This window comes from Meles meles, chromosome X (assembly GCF_922984935.1).
Source record: "Meles meles chromosome X, mMelMel3.1 paternal haplotype, whole genome shotgun sequence".
Lineage (NCBI taxonomy): Eukaryota > Metazoa > Chordata > Mammalia > Carnivora > Mustelidae > Meles > Meles meles.
Window position 1 is genome coordinate 103004355 of NC_060087.1, and position 15766 is coordinate 103020120.

At 47.3% G+C, this 15766-nt stretch overlaps 1 protein-coding gene across 1 annotated transcript; it reads right to left on the reverse strand.

Annotated features, from left to right (window-relative positions):
- Positions 1 to 565: 565 nt before the first annotated feature.
- On the reverse strand, positions 566 to 2011 carry LOC123935073 (torsin-1B-like). The gene has a single exon (XM_045995519.1). It carries the CDS (start codon positions 1984 to 1986, stop codon positions 976 to 978), a length of 1011 nt encoding a protein of 336 aa, XP_045851475.1. The 5' UTR covers positions 1987 to 2011; the 3' UTR covers positions 566 to 975.
- Positions 2012 to 15766: the final 13755 nt, after the last annotated feature.

Below are 15766 nucleotides of genomic sequence, written 5' to 3' on the forward strand. Positions count from 1 at the left end.
TAAAAAACACGCATATCCTTGAGAATTCTAGCATTTCTGGGGTCCAATGCCGACACTTCTGTGGCAACGCAGAACCCGCCGGCTGACCGCTCTGGCACGTGGCACCCCCAGAGACCGAGCTTGTCCTGTGGATTTCAGATGATTCTTCGGAATAAAGTGAGGAATCGACCCACGCATAAACTGTAACAGACATCTCAGCGTGGGAACAGAGGACTCAAATGCAAAACCGAGGGCCTCGTTCTGATTTGACTCTCGTGATGACATGCGCTTGGGGGCAAATGTAGCGCGACTGAAGTTCAGAGCAGAAGTGGTACCGGGAAGACCGAGATCCACACCAAGTGAGAGAAGGCAAAAAGGAATTCCAGGACCAGCCAGAGCAATGGACTAGACCGTGAGGCAGCCGGTCCTGGGCTGCTGCAGAGGCCTTGGCTGGAGACCCCACGCCACAGGCAGCGAGGTCGCCTGGTCGAGGATGCTCCGTGTGCAGGCCCTCATCTCCCTGGACACTGCCTGTGCCTGAAGGTGCCACCGATTTCAAGTGAAAGCCACTGAACTCTCTGAGAGGTTTTCAGCAGGTGCAAACCGAATGCTCCCCAGGTTGCCACAGGGCCCTTGCACTCCCTGAGTTAGAGCTGCAGCTTCCGAGGTGTGGGTGCCGTGGGGTCACAACGGGTCCTAGATCTCACACAGCTGTTTGCAAGGCACTTCTGTCAAAGTCAGCAAGGAGGGAGAGGGCGGGATTTTATAAGTTCATCGGCCACGGCAGTTCACAGACGGATGGCTGTGCAGTCCAAGATGACAGGTACACTCGATAGGTTAGTGTCTGTTCAAAACTCAACTCTCAGAAATTTCTACGTCCCCCAAAGTCCACAGGTGCAAAGTGCAAACCCCACACAGGGCTTCAAAGTGCTTCCGGAAGGCAAGACCCTCACTTGCTGAGCTCCCTGTGGCCTCTGACCCCGCTTGAGTCAGAGGTCAGTGAAAATCCAACCGTGACTGCACAGTCTTGCAGCCCTTGTCTGAGTAGATTTTCTCGCTTTTGGGGAAAAAAGTCATTTCCTCTGCCACTCTGGTAACAATGTCCTCATCTATGACAGAGCCGCGGGCCCTCATCTCCGCCCGTATACACATCTTCACGTGTCTGTACTCCAGGGGGAGGAAGGGGATAAAGTAATCGATGAGGTTTCGGTCTATCAGTCCGCTGTGCCACAGGCCACTGTGTTTATTGTTGAAGATTCCGACAGACAGCACGGGTTCCAAGTCCTTCAGCTGAATGTCTTCCCTCTTTCTTCCCGCCCACCAAAAGTCAAGGGCAATCTTAGTTATGAGGTCCCCACCGGCATTGCTGAGAAAGATGAAGATGGCCTTCCGGTAAGACACGCCATCGACCTGCTTGTAGTAGTCTAGAAACGGCTTGATTGCGTCGATGACCCCGGGGTGCAATTTGTCCATCTCGTCAAATATGAACACGGAGCTCGCACACGCACTCACGTTACCCCGAATCCATCCTTGTAACTCGTCCTGGTACAGTTTTATCTGCTGCTCGTGAGGAAAGTGCAGCGTGGAGACAAACAGGTGGACAAAGTTACTCTTCAGGCCTTTTGAGTGAAGATTTTCTGCCACAATTTGGCTGACAAAATTCTTGCCAGTGCCGGCCCAGCCGTGTAAGGAAAGAGTCAGCGGTTTCTTGGGGTTTTTGTTGTTCTTGAAGCCCGTCAGCACCTTGAGAATCACCTCTGTGGCCAGATGCTGCCCAAACAGCTTCTCCTCTAATTCCAGCTTGAGGGCCGACGCGTTGAGCCGCTGCTCCTCGCGGCAGCACTCGGCGAAGCGGCAGTAAAGGTCCTTGTAGGACAGGTAGCCGGTGAGCGCCGACGCGGCCCCGATGGCGATGCCCACGCTGATGGGCTCGAACGCCGCCACCGCGTGGAGCGCCAGCAGCAGCCCCAGGGCCACCCCACGTCCCAGGCGAGCAGCCCGCCACATCGCCCCACTCGTAGCCCGCCAGCCTCCGCGCTGTACTGCCTGAATAAAAACTTTTTTAAAAAAAACAAGTTACTAGGGGGTACCTGGGGGGCTCAGTCTTGAAGCCTCTGCTTTCAGCTCAGGTCATGATCCCAGGGTCCTGGGTTCGAGCCCCACATCGGGCTCCCTGCTCAGCAAAAAGCCTACTTCCCCCTCTCACTCCCCCTGCTTGTGTTCCCTCTCTTGCTGTGTGTGTGTGTCTGTCTCTGTCAAAATAAGTAAAATCTCTAAAAAAATTTTAAAAATTAAAAAAAAAAGTTACTAGGCTGGACAGCCCCCACCTCTGAGGCAAACCGCTCACCCCTAGCCACAGAGAGGAGGGGAGGCCATAAGTGGGAATGGAAAAGGAAGTCAGGATGAGAGGAATGGTCAGCTGTGAGGGGAAGGGTCATGCAGGCAACCCAGCAATTTTTGACTCCTCCCTTCCCATCGTGCCACGCAGTTTTTTTCTTTTGTTGTATAGCCTCCATTACGAACTTCCAGGTGGAGGAGTGGAGCTGTAGACAGTTTTTACCTTAATAGTCAGTTGGTTAATTGTCTGGATCTCTGAGGCAGAAACCACCCTGGATTTTTGTCTAGGTTCACTGGAAGTTCAATTTTCTTCTTCAAGTTGTTCCCTTTATTCTATACCCCAAACACCACCAAACATCGAGACCTCCCTGTGGATGTCTGGACAGTACGTCGCTCATCATCTTAGGAGACCCGGCAGTGTCTTCACCCTTCCACTGTGTCTGCCCCTATCACCTTGGGGCTGCGTTGCTTAACTAGAAATGGAGGCCCAAACATAACTGTGCCTTTTTAAGTTCTGAGTGGGGTTTGGCTGAGAAAAATCAATGGCTGCTTGGTTGCGCTGCTGATGGTAGACTGTGACATTATACCACCATATGCTGGATTTTGCATTTGTTCTATAAAACATCTATTGTTCCTGACTGTATCTTTGCCTTTTGAATAATTCTTGGTTTTTGATTGCATGGAATTTATTTCCTTTTTATTCCGATAGGAACATTTTATTTAGGTAGATGTCCTTTACCCAGGTAATCCTGGTAGGTCAGTTGTTATACCTCCCTTGTCTCCTTTCTCAATATGGACTTCTCTTTAGCTATTCTGTCAGAGCTCTCCATTAAGAATTTTTTTCACACAGCTAACAACTCTGTTTTTAAATGAAGAGGTTTGTTTTTTTTTTTTTTAATGTTCAGAGGCACATTGTTAGAACTATTCAGTTTCTTTGATCTTTGCTATATGAAAATGAATACAACAGAACCTGTTCCATAGTCTAAATCAAATAGTATATTGACAACTGGGGGTTGTCAGAGAAGCAAAATGATCTTAAGAGATTGTTCAGGGCAGGGGAGCCTGGCTGGCTCAGTCAGAAGACCATGCAAAGTTTGATCTCGGGTTTGCGAGTTTGAGCCCCTTGTTGGATATAGAGATGACTAAAAAATAAACTTTTAAAAAAGAGAGGTTATACAGGGCAGAAAGTGCCTCCACAAAGGTGTGCCTAACCTAGCTGATGGCTTCTAGGTGACTGTGTTGGGGAGAAAGTGGTGTTAAGGAGGAGGTTTTATGTGTATAAACACCTGGAGAGCAAAGAGATGTGTGGGAGAGAGAATGCAGAGGGGTTGAGTAGTGGGGGCAAGATGGTGGTCATACTCCAGCCTGGCCCAGGGACTACATCTGAGTCCCACAGCAAGATGGGCTACTGGAACATGCCATTACCAAAAGGAAAGTTCCCATTGTGCTCAGGTAACAAAGTGTAACATGGACTGAAGAAGGGAAAGGAATGACATTACGTATTTAACCTGGCTTGCCTGTAATATTTGTAAAATTTGCAGGGGTCAGAAAAAGAGTTTGGTTGGGGATCCCCATACCCTATGTCTAAATATTTCAAATGTTTAAGTCACCAAATACAGCATGTTTTATTTAATGATTTATCTCTTTCCATGACACATGTACCTTCATAATGACCTGAAAGGATTTAGAATTTCAGACTCCTCTAAGTTCTGCTCTAATGATGTAGGAAGAGCTGCCCCCTCACCCCGACTCCCAAACCAGGCCCCAGCCCCTGTTTCAGGCATGTGACCTCCTCCCCATTAGGCCCAGGAGCACACATGCCAGCAGTGCAGTCAGCCCTTCCAAGGACAGCTCCAAGAGGAGCACGCAGGCCCTGGCAATGGGCTTGGGATGGTTCTGGGGGCCAGGGTCCTGGAGTGTGGGCTAGCAGGGACACATCCCTTGTTCCTGTGGACTGGGGATCCTGGTCCTGCCAGAACCAGTTTGAAGGCCCTCAAATCACATTACCCTGGTCTGCTCTTCCAGTTTAAATCATGGTGACGAAGAGCCTTCTGCCTTCTATTTCACCATGTGGTTCTAGCCATAAGGAATTCTCCATGATAATACGTTGTAAAATGTCAACACTGGTGACCAAAAACAGAGTTGTGGGAGTGTTAAGTTTACTTCAGTTTAGCAGACATTAATTAAGTACCTAATTAGAGCTTTGGGAAAGAAAGATAAAACCTTTTAAGGTCCCAACCATTCAGAGGTTCAACCTACGGATTGGTGTTGGTGGAGTAGGGGATATATACATATATATCCATATATCCATGTGGATATATATGTATATATCCCCTACTCCACCAACACCAATCTGTAGGTTGAACCTCTGAATGGTTGGGACCATGTATATATATATACATGTATATATGTATATGTATATATACATGGATATATATATATAATTATATTATATATATAATATATATATAATTATATTATATATATAATATATATATATATATTAGATTATATATGAGAATAGGAGTTGTGCTAGCAGAGAATGTGAAAGAAGGTATCTCATGCCACCAAGGGGCACCTAGAAAATCTTAACAAAATGCAGAAATGAAGCCCTCTTACCTCAAACCCCTGGACCCTTCCCCTTCTCTGATCCTCTATTCGAGTCAACTATGACTTTATGTTTTTTTGCTGAAACAGATTCCAGAAATTAAGTGTATTCTCTCCCTTTCTTCTCTTATTTTCATTATAATGAAATATTTCAGATCTCCACAGAATAGAATACTCTTGATAGAGTATGTACCCACCACCCAGCTTAAGAAAGGTAATACTACAAATAAAGTTGAAGCCACTGCAGAGCCCTCCCCAGTAGGATTCCCCTCCCTTTGTTTCCCCAAGAAGTGGCCACCATCCTAAATGAGTTCTTTCCCTTTCCCTGCGCATGCTGTTGCACATGCTGCATTTGTATGCGTCTCTCCTGCGCGTGCTTTTCCCACAGACATCTGTAGCTACAGTCCAGACCTGGCGGTCATTTTGCATGTGTTTTAGACGTCATACGTGCGGTATCATGTCTGTATCCTTCTGGAAGCAGCTTCTTCCCTTATGCTGCTTTCAGCCGCCATCTCCCCATCGGAGCCCCCCTGTGTCTCAGCCCCCTGTGCGTTCTGGCCTCCTCCCCAGGCCAGCCCTTGCCATCCTGTTCAGTTTACCTGCCAGTCCCAAGCCCGTGAATGAAGGCTGGTTCTACCATAGGTGAGTCTCGGCTTCTTCCCCCGTGGCCTTCAACCAGCGCTTCTGAGACCTCAGCTGCATCAGCATCCCTGAAGGGCTCGTTCAAACCCAGATGCTGGCCTTACCCTCAGAGTTTCTGATTCAGTAGCTCTTGGGTAGAACCTAAGAATTCCTGGGTGATGCTGTTGTGGGGACCGAACTTCGAGAACCACCACTCTAAGTCAGTGTCTGGGCCCAGGCTCAGCACCACCATCTGGCCTCAAGGCCAGTGGAGACGGCAGGGAGATTTCCTTCAAAACCAGGCTCTAGGGCACCTGGGGGGCTCAGTAGGTTAAGCATCTACCTTTGGATCAGGTCATGATCCCAGGGTTCTGGGATGGAGCTGCATTGGCTCCTTGCTCAGTGGGGAGTCTGCCCCTCCCTGTGCCCCTCCCCCTGGTCAGGTTTTTTCTCTCTCTCAAATAAGTAGATAAAGTCTTTAAAACAAAACAAAACCATACTCTAGAGCAGCACTGTCTAATAGACATATAACACAAGTCACATGTGTGATTTTAAGTCTTCTAGTAGCCACATTAAGACGTAAGAAGAGGGGTGCCTGGGTGGCTCAGGTGGTTAATCATGGGACTCTTGATTTCGGCTCAGGTCATGACCTCAGGGTTATGGGACCAAGCCCCACGTCAGACTCTGCACTTAACACGGAGTCTGTTTGTCCCTCTCCCTCTGCTCCTCGCCTCCCCTTCCCAATAAATAAATAAAATCTTTTTTAAAAAGTAAAAGGAAATGGGAAAATTAAGTTTAATAGTACATTTTAACTCAATATATTGTCGTTTCAACATGTAATCCATATGAAATTATCAGTGAGTTAATTGAACATTTTTATACTTAACAGCACATATCAAGTTAGACTAGCCATATTTCAGTCACCACATACGGCTAGTTACTAATGTCGTGGACAGTGTAGCTCTAAAGACTTGACCTACATCTCTCTCCTTACAACAATTGTTTTAAACTTGACATTTTCTTATATTTGGGGGTATAAGAAATTAATTTAAAACAGGCTCACCAGATGGTGGAGAGTGATACCTTTCAGTGAAGGTACAGTGGGCCAAAACAAAGAGGAAAAAGAGAGGTCTGAGTCAAGATAATTTGTCTAAGCAAAATCTGCTTACATTCCAGTGTATTGATTTAAAACAAACTTATTTTTAACTCGAACAAATGCTGTCAGATATATCTGTCAAACATAAGCGAAGAGTCTCATTTCATTGGATATCACGTTTTGGATGATGCAGTTTGGAATGACATCAGTGTTAATAAAATTCCCACGGGCTTCTAAAAAATGAAAAACCTAAAACTAACGAACAACAGATTCTTTCTTCTTTCTTCATCTTCTTTCTCTTATGCCAACTGCAGGATGAAATGAGAGAAAAGGAACAGTGAGGCAGCATTAACCAGCACCAATGACCTTCTAGACCTATGAACAGAGCCCTGTGTCCGTGGGCTCCGTCTGTGTGCTGTATCTCAGCAAGGAGAAGACAACACACTTCCCTCTTGTAACCTGTGCCCTCGTGTAGAGGGTGCTCGTGCAACCCATGGCTTCAATTCTGTGATCATACCAACCTTGCCTCCCTCTGGCCTGACACCATAAATCTCTCCCTGCCCCCGCCCCAATCCCTAGAGGCCATTCTGGAATTAGTGGAAATCTCTTCACCTTAAAAGCCTCTGCTCATTCCACAAATGATACTCCCTTACCCTCCCAGACCCTCGGTTTCCCTATCTACCATACAAGAATGAGGCTGTGATTAGGAAGTACACAGCTGTGAAAATGCAAAGAAATGTACATCATTTCCAAATATTCAAAGATAAGATATTCCTCAAGACCTAATTGCCAATTCAGTGATAATAGCCATACGATGACTAAGTGTCTTTGGACTGTCACATAAAATACAGACATCGACACCTGAATATTTAGGTATTAATCATTAAGTGTGGTCCTATTTGGAATTCTTGACTATTTGCTATTTGTATGTAATCACCTTTGCAAAGGCACTGTCTCTCCTATGAATGTCTGACTAGTGCCCAGCCAGCCAATTTCCCTACTGCTTCTGCTAACTGTTCTCTAAAGAAATATTTTTCACAGTTACTGAGACATTTACCACTTGTTAGTAGTCTTTCAGGTAGAGGACAAAAGACCTCACAAGAACGAATGAGCAACCGTGAAATATATTTCAGAATATACTATATTTTCTATTACTAGGTACATGAGTTTTCTGTTAATGTTCTAAGCTGGTAAAACTGAATTTTTAAACCAATTCTAACAAACTTCTTAATTTGGGAGAATTGGGGGGGGGACTGTCAGTAGCAGGTAGATGCCAGGAAAGGCGGGGTGATGTGCAAAGCTATTGTGATACCTGATCTTCTGGGGCTTTTCTCTGCTGGGGCAGATCTTTAGTCGGCTCCTTCTTGCTTTTGGTTAAAATTGTCTTTTTCTTCCTCCCTTTCAGAGTCGTTGGCCCCTTTGGCAGGATCGTCATACTGATATTTAGTTGTTCCTTTGGTAAAGAATAAGACAGACGTTGGAGCAGACATTCCCAGGAAAAACCATCCCGATGCATAAGGACTAGTGACACCCAGTCCTCTCCCCGAAGCAGGAGCATAGAAGTAACTCCGAAAAGCGGAGGTGGGAAGCCTCCTCCAGGCTGATAGTTCTGCCGCTCGATCCCTTACTTTCAGGGTGACATTCTTCCCAGTCACCCAGCCACCCTGTGCAGCTGACTATTTCTGGCCCTTCCCAGAAGAAGGGATCAGAATCATCAGGGTCTGCGGCCTTCTCTAAGGTTTGGCCAGAAATTTCTCGCAAAACTGTTTTGCCTCAATGACACATTCTATGGCGAAGCGCATTCACTCAACCCCTGAATCTTTCACGTGTACCAGGCCCACGCGCGTCAGTTCAGAATGATGGGGGATGAACTTTGAGACTCTGGACATTTTCACAGCCACGCGCAGAAACGAGGTGTGCCATTGGCTGGCTCTTTTCCTTCAGGCCCCGCCCACGCCCCGCCCACGCCCACGCCCCGCCCCGCCACCCGGGCGGACAATGGCCTGCGGCCCGCCCGCTGCCCTGGGGCCCTCAGCTGTCTTAGTGGAGGCTGCCAGAGGGCCGCACGCTTCCTTCTCAAGCTGTAGGTCCCCAGGGAATGGGGCTCCCGCTCGGGCCCTCGGCCTTGGGTTTGGAGGAACCCCGCCTTCCTCGTCCCGGCCACCCGCAGGGCCGCCCGCCGCCCCCGCCCCTCGGGCACCCGGGTCCCTCCTCACCCTTGGCGGTCGCCCGGCCCTCCTCAGACTCCTCGTCTGGCTCCTCCGCCGTCTCCCAGGCGGCCTCCTCCTCGGACGAGGCCTCGGACTCGCGGGCCACCGGCGGGCCTGCGGGGGCCGCGGGGGCTGCGGGGTGCCAGTGGGGCTCGTCGGGCTGCCGGGCCCGGGGCCAGACCATCACGCGGCCGCGGCGGGGCCGCACGAGGATGTGGTTGTTGTGGTAGATCCGGTGCAGGAGCGAGTGCACCAGGTCCAGGAACATGAAGCGGAAGCCAACCAGTGGGAACTGGTGGGCATCCACAAGGACGTCCAGGCCTTCCTCCTGCTGCTCCTCCCCGTCCTCGTCCGCAGGCCCGATATCCGAGTCGTCCTCCTCGGCCTCCGCGCTCACGTCCGCCGGGCCGCGGGCCAGACCCAGACCCAAGGCAGCCTCCCCGAGGCCTCCCACGGGCCCCTCCTCTGCGGACACCTCCATCGGGGACAGCCCAGAGTGGAGGGTCACCTCCATCCCGGGCGGCCTGGACTCGAGGGCCACCTCCATCCCAGGGGAACTGGACTCGAGGGCCACTTCCATCTCGGCGAACCCGGACTCGAGGGCCACCTCCATCCCGGGGGGCCCGGACTTGAGGGCCACCTCCATCTCGGGGAACTCAGACTCGAGGGACACCTCCATCCCGGGCAGCCCAGACTCGAGGGCCACCTCCATCTCGGGGAACCCGGACTCGAGGGCCACCTCCATCCCGGGCAGCCCGGACTCGAGGGTCACCTCCATCTCGGGGAACCCGGACTCGAGGGCCACCTCGGGCCCCACCACTCCGGCCACATCAGTCTGGGGAAACCCGACCCCAGGGGCCACCCCGTTGCCGCCTCCGGCCTCCAGGGACAATGCCCCCACAGCGCTCACGGGGCTATCCTGGCCAGAGGCCTGGCCTGGATCCCCGGAGGAAGACATGGCAACAAGCAGTACCTCAGTGGGGGCGGCGACCCGGCTAAGGCAAAGCCAACGGCAAAGATGGTGGCCACCGAGGTGGCCGCCGCTGTCGGGAGGCCGTGGGGAGCAGGCCCAACGTGAGGTGGACGGGGAGGCCGAGGAGCCGGTCACGGAGGGGACGACAGTCTGCGGCGGTGCCTGAGGAGGCCCGCGACGGGAAGGGAAGGGGGCGGATGTCGCCAGCGGCCCACCCAGGCCTCCCTCGGGTAACAGTGGACAGGGCTCCAAAGGGGCCCCTAGACCAGGGACGGGGGGCGGGGCCAGAAGCGCCAACAATGGGTGGCGGCCCCGCTGCTGGACACCCAGGCTCATTTGTCGAGAAGCGAGGATTGACGTGTGCCGCCTCCAATGAGTGACCGAGGCCTTTAGGTTCTAGGGTTGCTCGTGGTTACCTCCGTGTTCTTCGAGGCCTTAGGGTTCTCCGTGACTTTCAGGTCCGCATGACTCCTGTCCCTTTAATTGTACCGGTGTCTGAGTAAGTAGAGTGATCCAATATGGAGACACCTTTGACCATGTGAATTGCAAGGTGTTCCCCGATTTCCACTTGGCAATGGCTAATGCAAGTAGGGACAAGGTCATAAAAATGGTGTATAGCTCAGACTTAGCAGTAGTAAAAATCTCCCAAGAAGAAAGAAGTTGGACAATTTAACATGGTTAAAACTACTTGGAAAAGAATAGACAAAATTGACGTGGGTGCAGTCAGAACTGAATGTTAAAGAAGTGGTAAATGAGGAGTTAGGGGTAAAAGAGGAGTTACAAGGTATATAATGAACCCTGATAAATTTAAGCCTTCAAAGAATGAACAAAAAAGAGATACTTCTTTTAAAAGGCCAGGTCATCTCCTAAGAGCTAATAAGCCTGACAGACTTTAAAAGTGCAGGCTTCCTAGGATGTTTCTGAGGCAACAGTCCAAGACTTTTCATTGATTTCAAAATGTACTTAATCAAGGCCTCAAGTGTAATTCTGAAAATTATGCAGAAACCACTATTTTATACTCATTCTGTTAAAAAATGTTTTATAATACTAAAAATGTCTTTTGAAGAAAACATAGCAAATAATATTCGGGTATTTAATACCATAAATCCTGTCAAGGTGTCATCATCCCAACAAAATTTTAATGTTTTTATTTTTCCACTGGTCTCACCTCAATAATAGAGCATGGTGTTATCCATTGGTTTAAATCTGTAAGGCAATGTAGAAAATCTCTAATTTGTAATCCTCAATATAAAGAGAGCAAAACTGAGGTAGAGTCCCAATCTGAGGTCTAGAGTTGGTTTTAACATTTACTCACTGATGTGACTGTAGGAAAGTTACTTATCATTTCTATGCCTCAGTTTATCATTTGTGAAAACAGAGTAATAATTATCTAGCTATCTTCCAATGTTGTTCTAAGAATCAAACAAGATAATGGGTTAATGCTTTTTCATACTGTGACATTTTATATACATACAAGGTATTATTATATCAATAATAATCTTTCCATTCTTGAACCATTGGAGAGAAGCTATTGAGTAGTTTCTCAGCCTTCAGAAGGAATCATCTAATTTGGTTTTAGAGGAATCCGTTGTTCCCAGCTAATGGACTTACACACTTCCTCCCTGGCTGAGTTCATACCCTGACTTGAGTCAAGACTTGAGTGAAATAGGTAGATGGAATGAGATGGGATTATATTTAGGATATTAACAATTTGTTGAAAATATATTCTTAGTTTGATTTTGCTTCTAAGTTGGTTAATATTTCTAAGTATATAGTTTTTCATTTTTATATTATAAAATCTAATAATATTATTTTCATAGTTTTAACATCATTATAAATTTGCAAATCTTTTCTCCTCCAGAGATAAATTTTATATTTTCTTCCTTTTAGAGGTCTTCTTAATGTTTACATTTAACGCCTTAATCCATTTGGAATTAATACTGATTCATGGTATAAGATTAAAATATCAGTTTAATTTAATATAATTTAATTTTTTAAAGATTTTATTTATTATTTATTTGATGGACAGCGATCACAAGGAGGCAGAGAGGCAGGCAGAGAAAGAGGAAGGGAAGCAGGCTCCCTCCTGAGCAGAGAGCCCGATGCGGGGCTCGATTCCAGGACCCTGGGATCATGACCTGAGCGGAAGGCAGAGGCTTTAACCCACTGAGCCACCCAGGAGCCCCAGTTTTCTTTAAGTTTAAAAGCTCAACTACAGCACCATTTGTTGAGTAATTACTCCCCTTTATAATGTTGTGTGACCATGTATCCTTTAGCACTTTCCATAAAGGCAGAAGAGATGCAAGAGAAAATGCATGTTCTTCCAAAATTTCAGAGCTGGAAAGGCCTTTAGATACTGAAGCTAAGTCCATTCTTTTTTAAATGTGGAAACTAAGGCCTAGAGCAGCTAACTAGCTTTCCCAAGGTCATGCAACTTAATGGAGGAGCCAGGAATAAAACCAGTCTCCTGACCTTTAATTTTTTTTTATGTTTTTTAAAGGTTATTTTATTTATTTAAAGAGTTATTTATTTATTTGAGAGGGAAAGAATAAGAGAGAGAGAGAGAGAGAGAGAGAGAGCACGAGATAGGGGAAGGTCGGAGGGAGAAGCAGACTCCCCGCAGAGCAGGGAGCCCAATGCGTAACTCCAGGATCACAGCCTGAGCGGAAGGCAGTTGCTCAACCAACTGAACCACCCAGGTGCCCCTCTCCTGACCTTTAATCTGAAGTTGAGCTAGGCCTACTTCTTATATATGCCGCTTCAGGAGAAATTTGACAGCAAAAGATTAATTAACCAGGCTCAAAGTAAATGGCCATAAGTTGAGGCTCTCTAAAAGTTCCAGATCAGCACTCCTGATCTCTAGTCAATCAGGAAGTATTTACTAAACACCTACATATAATGCCTCATGTAATACCTTTCCAAGGATGGAGAAGCAAGGGCCATCATCTCTGGTGGCATATCATAGTCTAGTTGGGAGAAAGGACTGCATGTTAAAAAAAAAAAAAAAAAAAGAGCAGACCCTGACATTCAGAGCTGGACTGGCACCCATGCTAGGCCTTTTTATTCTCCTATTGGACATAAACAATGTCACAGAACACCGATACCGACATCAAGGTCACTCAGCCACCATGATGAAAGGAGACAAAACAAAGCCACTTTGTAATTTTACTTAAGCAGGGACAAAACACAAGGTCACAAAATCCTAAACATCTTCCTCTCTTGGCAAAAATGAGTGTGTACCACTTCTAGATTAGCATCTAATCTGGAGCAAACCCCTGTTTCTTTCAAAACTTCCCCAGATGATCCAACCCAAACCCAATTCTTTTTTTTTTTTTTAAAGATTTTAATTATTTATTTGACAGAGATCACAAGTAGGCAGAGAGGCAGGCAGAGAGAGAAGGGGAAGCAGGCTTCCAGGGAGCCTGATGCGGAGCTCGATCCCAGGACCCTGAGATCATGACCCTGATTCGAAGGCAGAAGCTTAACCCACTGAACCACTCAGGTGCCCCACCCAAACCCAGTTCTTATAATAGGTTCTTATACCTCTTACAGAGTCACTACATGGTTCACCCGGGGGTGCGTTCTTCCTTACTGCAATGAGTAATAAACCCAACTTGTTCAACTACTGGTATGTTTCTTTGGTCTTAGGCTGGAGGATACTGACGATGTAAAACATTTACATCCTTACACTGCTATATATTGACTCAGCCAAGTGAGAATGGAGGCCTCACAGTTGGTTGGCTTTTCTCAGAAAAGGCTTCCGAGAGGAGGGAGGTCTTGTATTCAAAAGATAGGCATCGTATCCTGACTGAGAAAAACAGTAAAGGCAGGACATGGTTTCCACATTGCCCCAGTTAAAATGCACTCACAACCTCGGAGGGTTCTTGGCTATAAGAAGAGCCTGAACCTTGGCATACAGAAAGGGAACAGGTGTAGCTCCTAGGTGGAGGGGCAGACCTAGATGACCTTCCATGTGACCGAAGCCCCAAGGCGAGGAAGGTGTCGACTAGGACACGCCCATGTCCCCCCACATGCTCTGACCAGGGCTGCCCCCACTCTTCCTTAGCAAACCAAAGGTCACAGATAGATGGTTTTTTCATATGAAATCAGAGTATTTCTGCTTTCTTTACCTCCATCCTGTCTTTATCCATTCTTTTTTCAAAACTTTGAACTTGATCATCACTATTCACTTTAGAGAAGATAGCATGTTATCAAAACCAAAAACAACACAAAACAAAAACCATACAGGTGTCTTTCCAGGTCATGAAAAGCTGGACTGTCCACTTGAAGCTACAGGACAAACACTCCAGACCCTAGTTATTCAGTCCTTCACTGAGCAAGTTTTAAGTACCTACTGTCTACTTGGAATTATGTTAGGGGTTGGGGACTCACAGGTACCTAAGACCCAAGGCTTGTCCTAGTTCATGGTCTAGAGGGTTAGACACATACTTGGATAATGATGAGACAGGGTGTCAAATGCTATAACAGGGATTGGCATGAAGTGGGAGCATGGGAAAGAAAATGATTAGCTGGGGGGGGAGGAGAGGTGAAGGAAGTGGGTTGGTGCCCGGGAAGGTGCTCAAGAGAAGTCATTTCAGGTAGGTCCTAAAACTAGGAATTCAACTGGCACTAAAGTTGGGTGGGAGGGAGGTTAGGGAAGGTAAAAGAAACAGCATGAGCAGTGGCAGAGATAGAGGCTTATGTGGGTGTGGACCTATCCAGGGAAGGAAATGGCTGGAACACTGGGCAGAATGGCAGATGGGCCCTTAGAGCTAAGATGCAGGAGGTGGGGCAGGGCTGGGCAGCTCAGTCAGCTGAGCATCAGACTCTTGGTTTCAGCTCAGGTCATGATCTCCAGATCATGGGATTGAGCCCTACATCAGGTTTCCAAGCTGAGCACACACTCTGCTTGAGATTCTTTCTCCCTCTCCCTCTGCCCCTGCCCTTGCTCACACTCTCCCTCTTAGTTTAAAAAAAAAAAAAAAAAAAGAGCCGAGTGGGGGCCATGAATGCTTCAGAAAGGAGTTTGCCGTCTACGGCCATACCACCCTGAACGCGCCCGATCTCGTCTGATCTCGGAAGCTAAGCAGGGTCGGGCCTGGTTAGTACTTGGATGGGAGAAAGGAGTTTGCCCTTTGTCCTGAAAAAGTAGGTCTTCTCCTTCTCAAACAATCACTGAGATGGTAGCAGAATTAGCAGAATAATTTGTGATGCATTTAGGAACAAATAAGGCCAAGAAAAGGTCTGCTAAGACCCTTAAAGTCCTTCCAGCAAGTTCTAGTGCCCACACTTCTTCTCTTTGTAAAAAACAACACATATTCTTTGTACAGTAGATCAAAAAAGTAGATAAGCCAAAACAAGGAAGTGAAAATCACACATATCTTGGGGCGCTTGAGTAGCTCAGTCGGTTGAATGTCTGATCTTGATTTCAGCTCAGGTCATGATCTCAGGGGCATGAGATCATGCCCGCATCAAGCTCCATACTCAGTGTGAAGTCTGCTTGGGATTCTCTCCCTTTTGTTCTCCCTCCTCCTCTGCCTCTCCCCCTCTCCCCCTGCTTGCACATTCTCTCTCTCTCTAAAATAAATACATAAAAATTTTTTTAAAATACCACACATATCTTGCTAATATAAATTATAAGATAATAGGGGCGCCGGGGTGGCTCAGTTGGTTAAGCATCTGCTTTCAGCTCGGGTCATGATGGGGTCAAGCCCCACATCAGGCTCCCTGCTTGGTGGAGAGCCTGCTTCTCCCTTTGCCTCTGCCACTCCCCCTGCTTATGTTCTCTCTCTCTCTCTCTCTCAATCTTTCTCTGACAAATAAATAGAATGTTTTAAAAAAAATTACAACATAATAAGACCCTAGATAAATGAGCAGAGGACATGGATAGATAAATCATAGATAAATACAAATGATTTTTAAACATATGGACAAATGACTTTT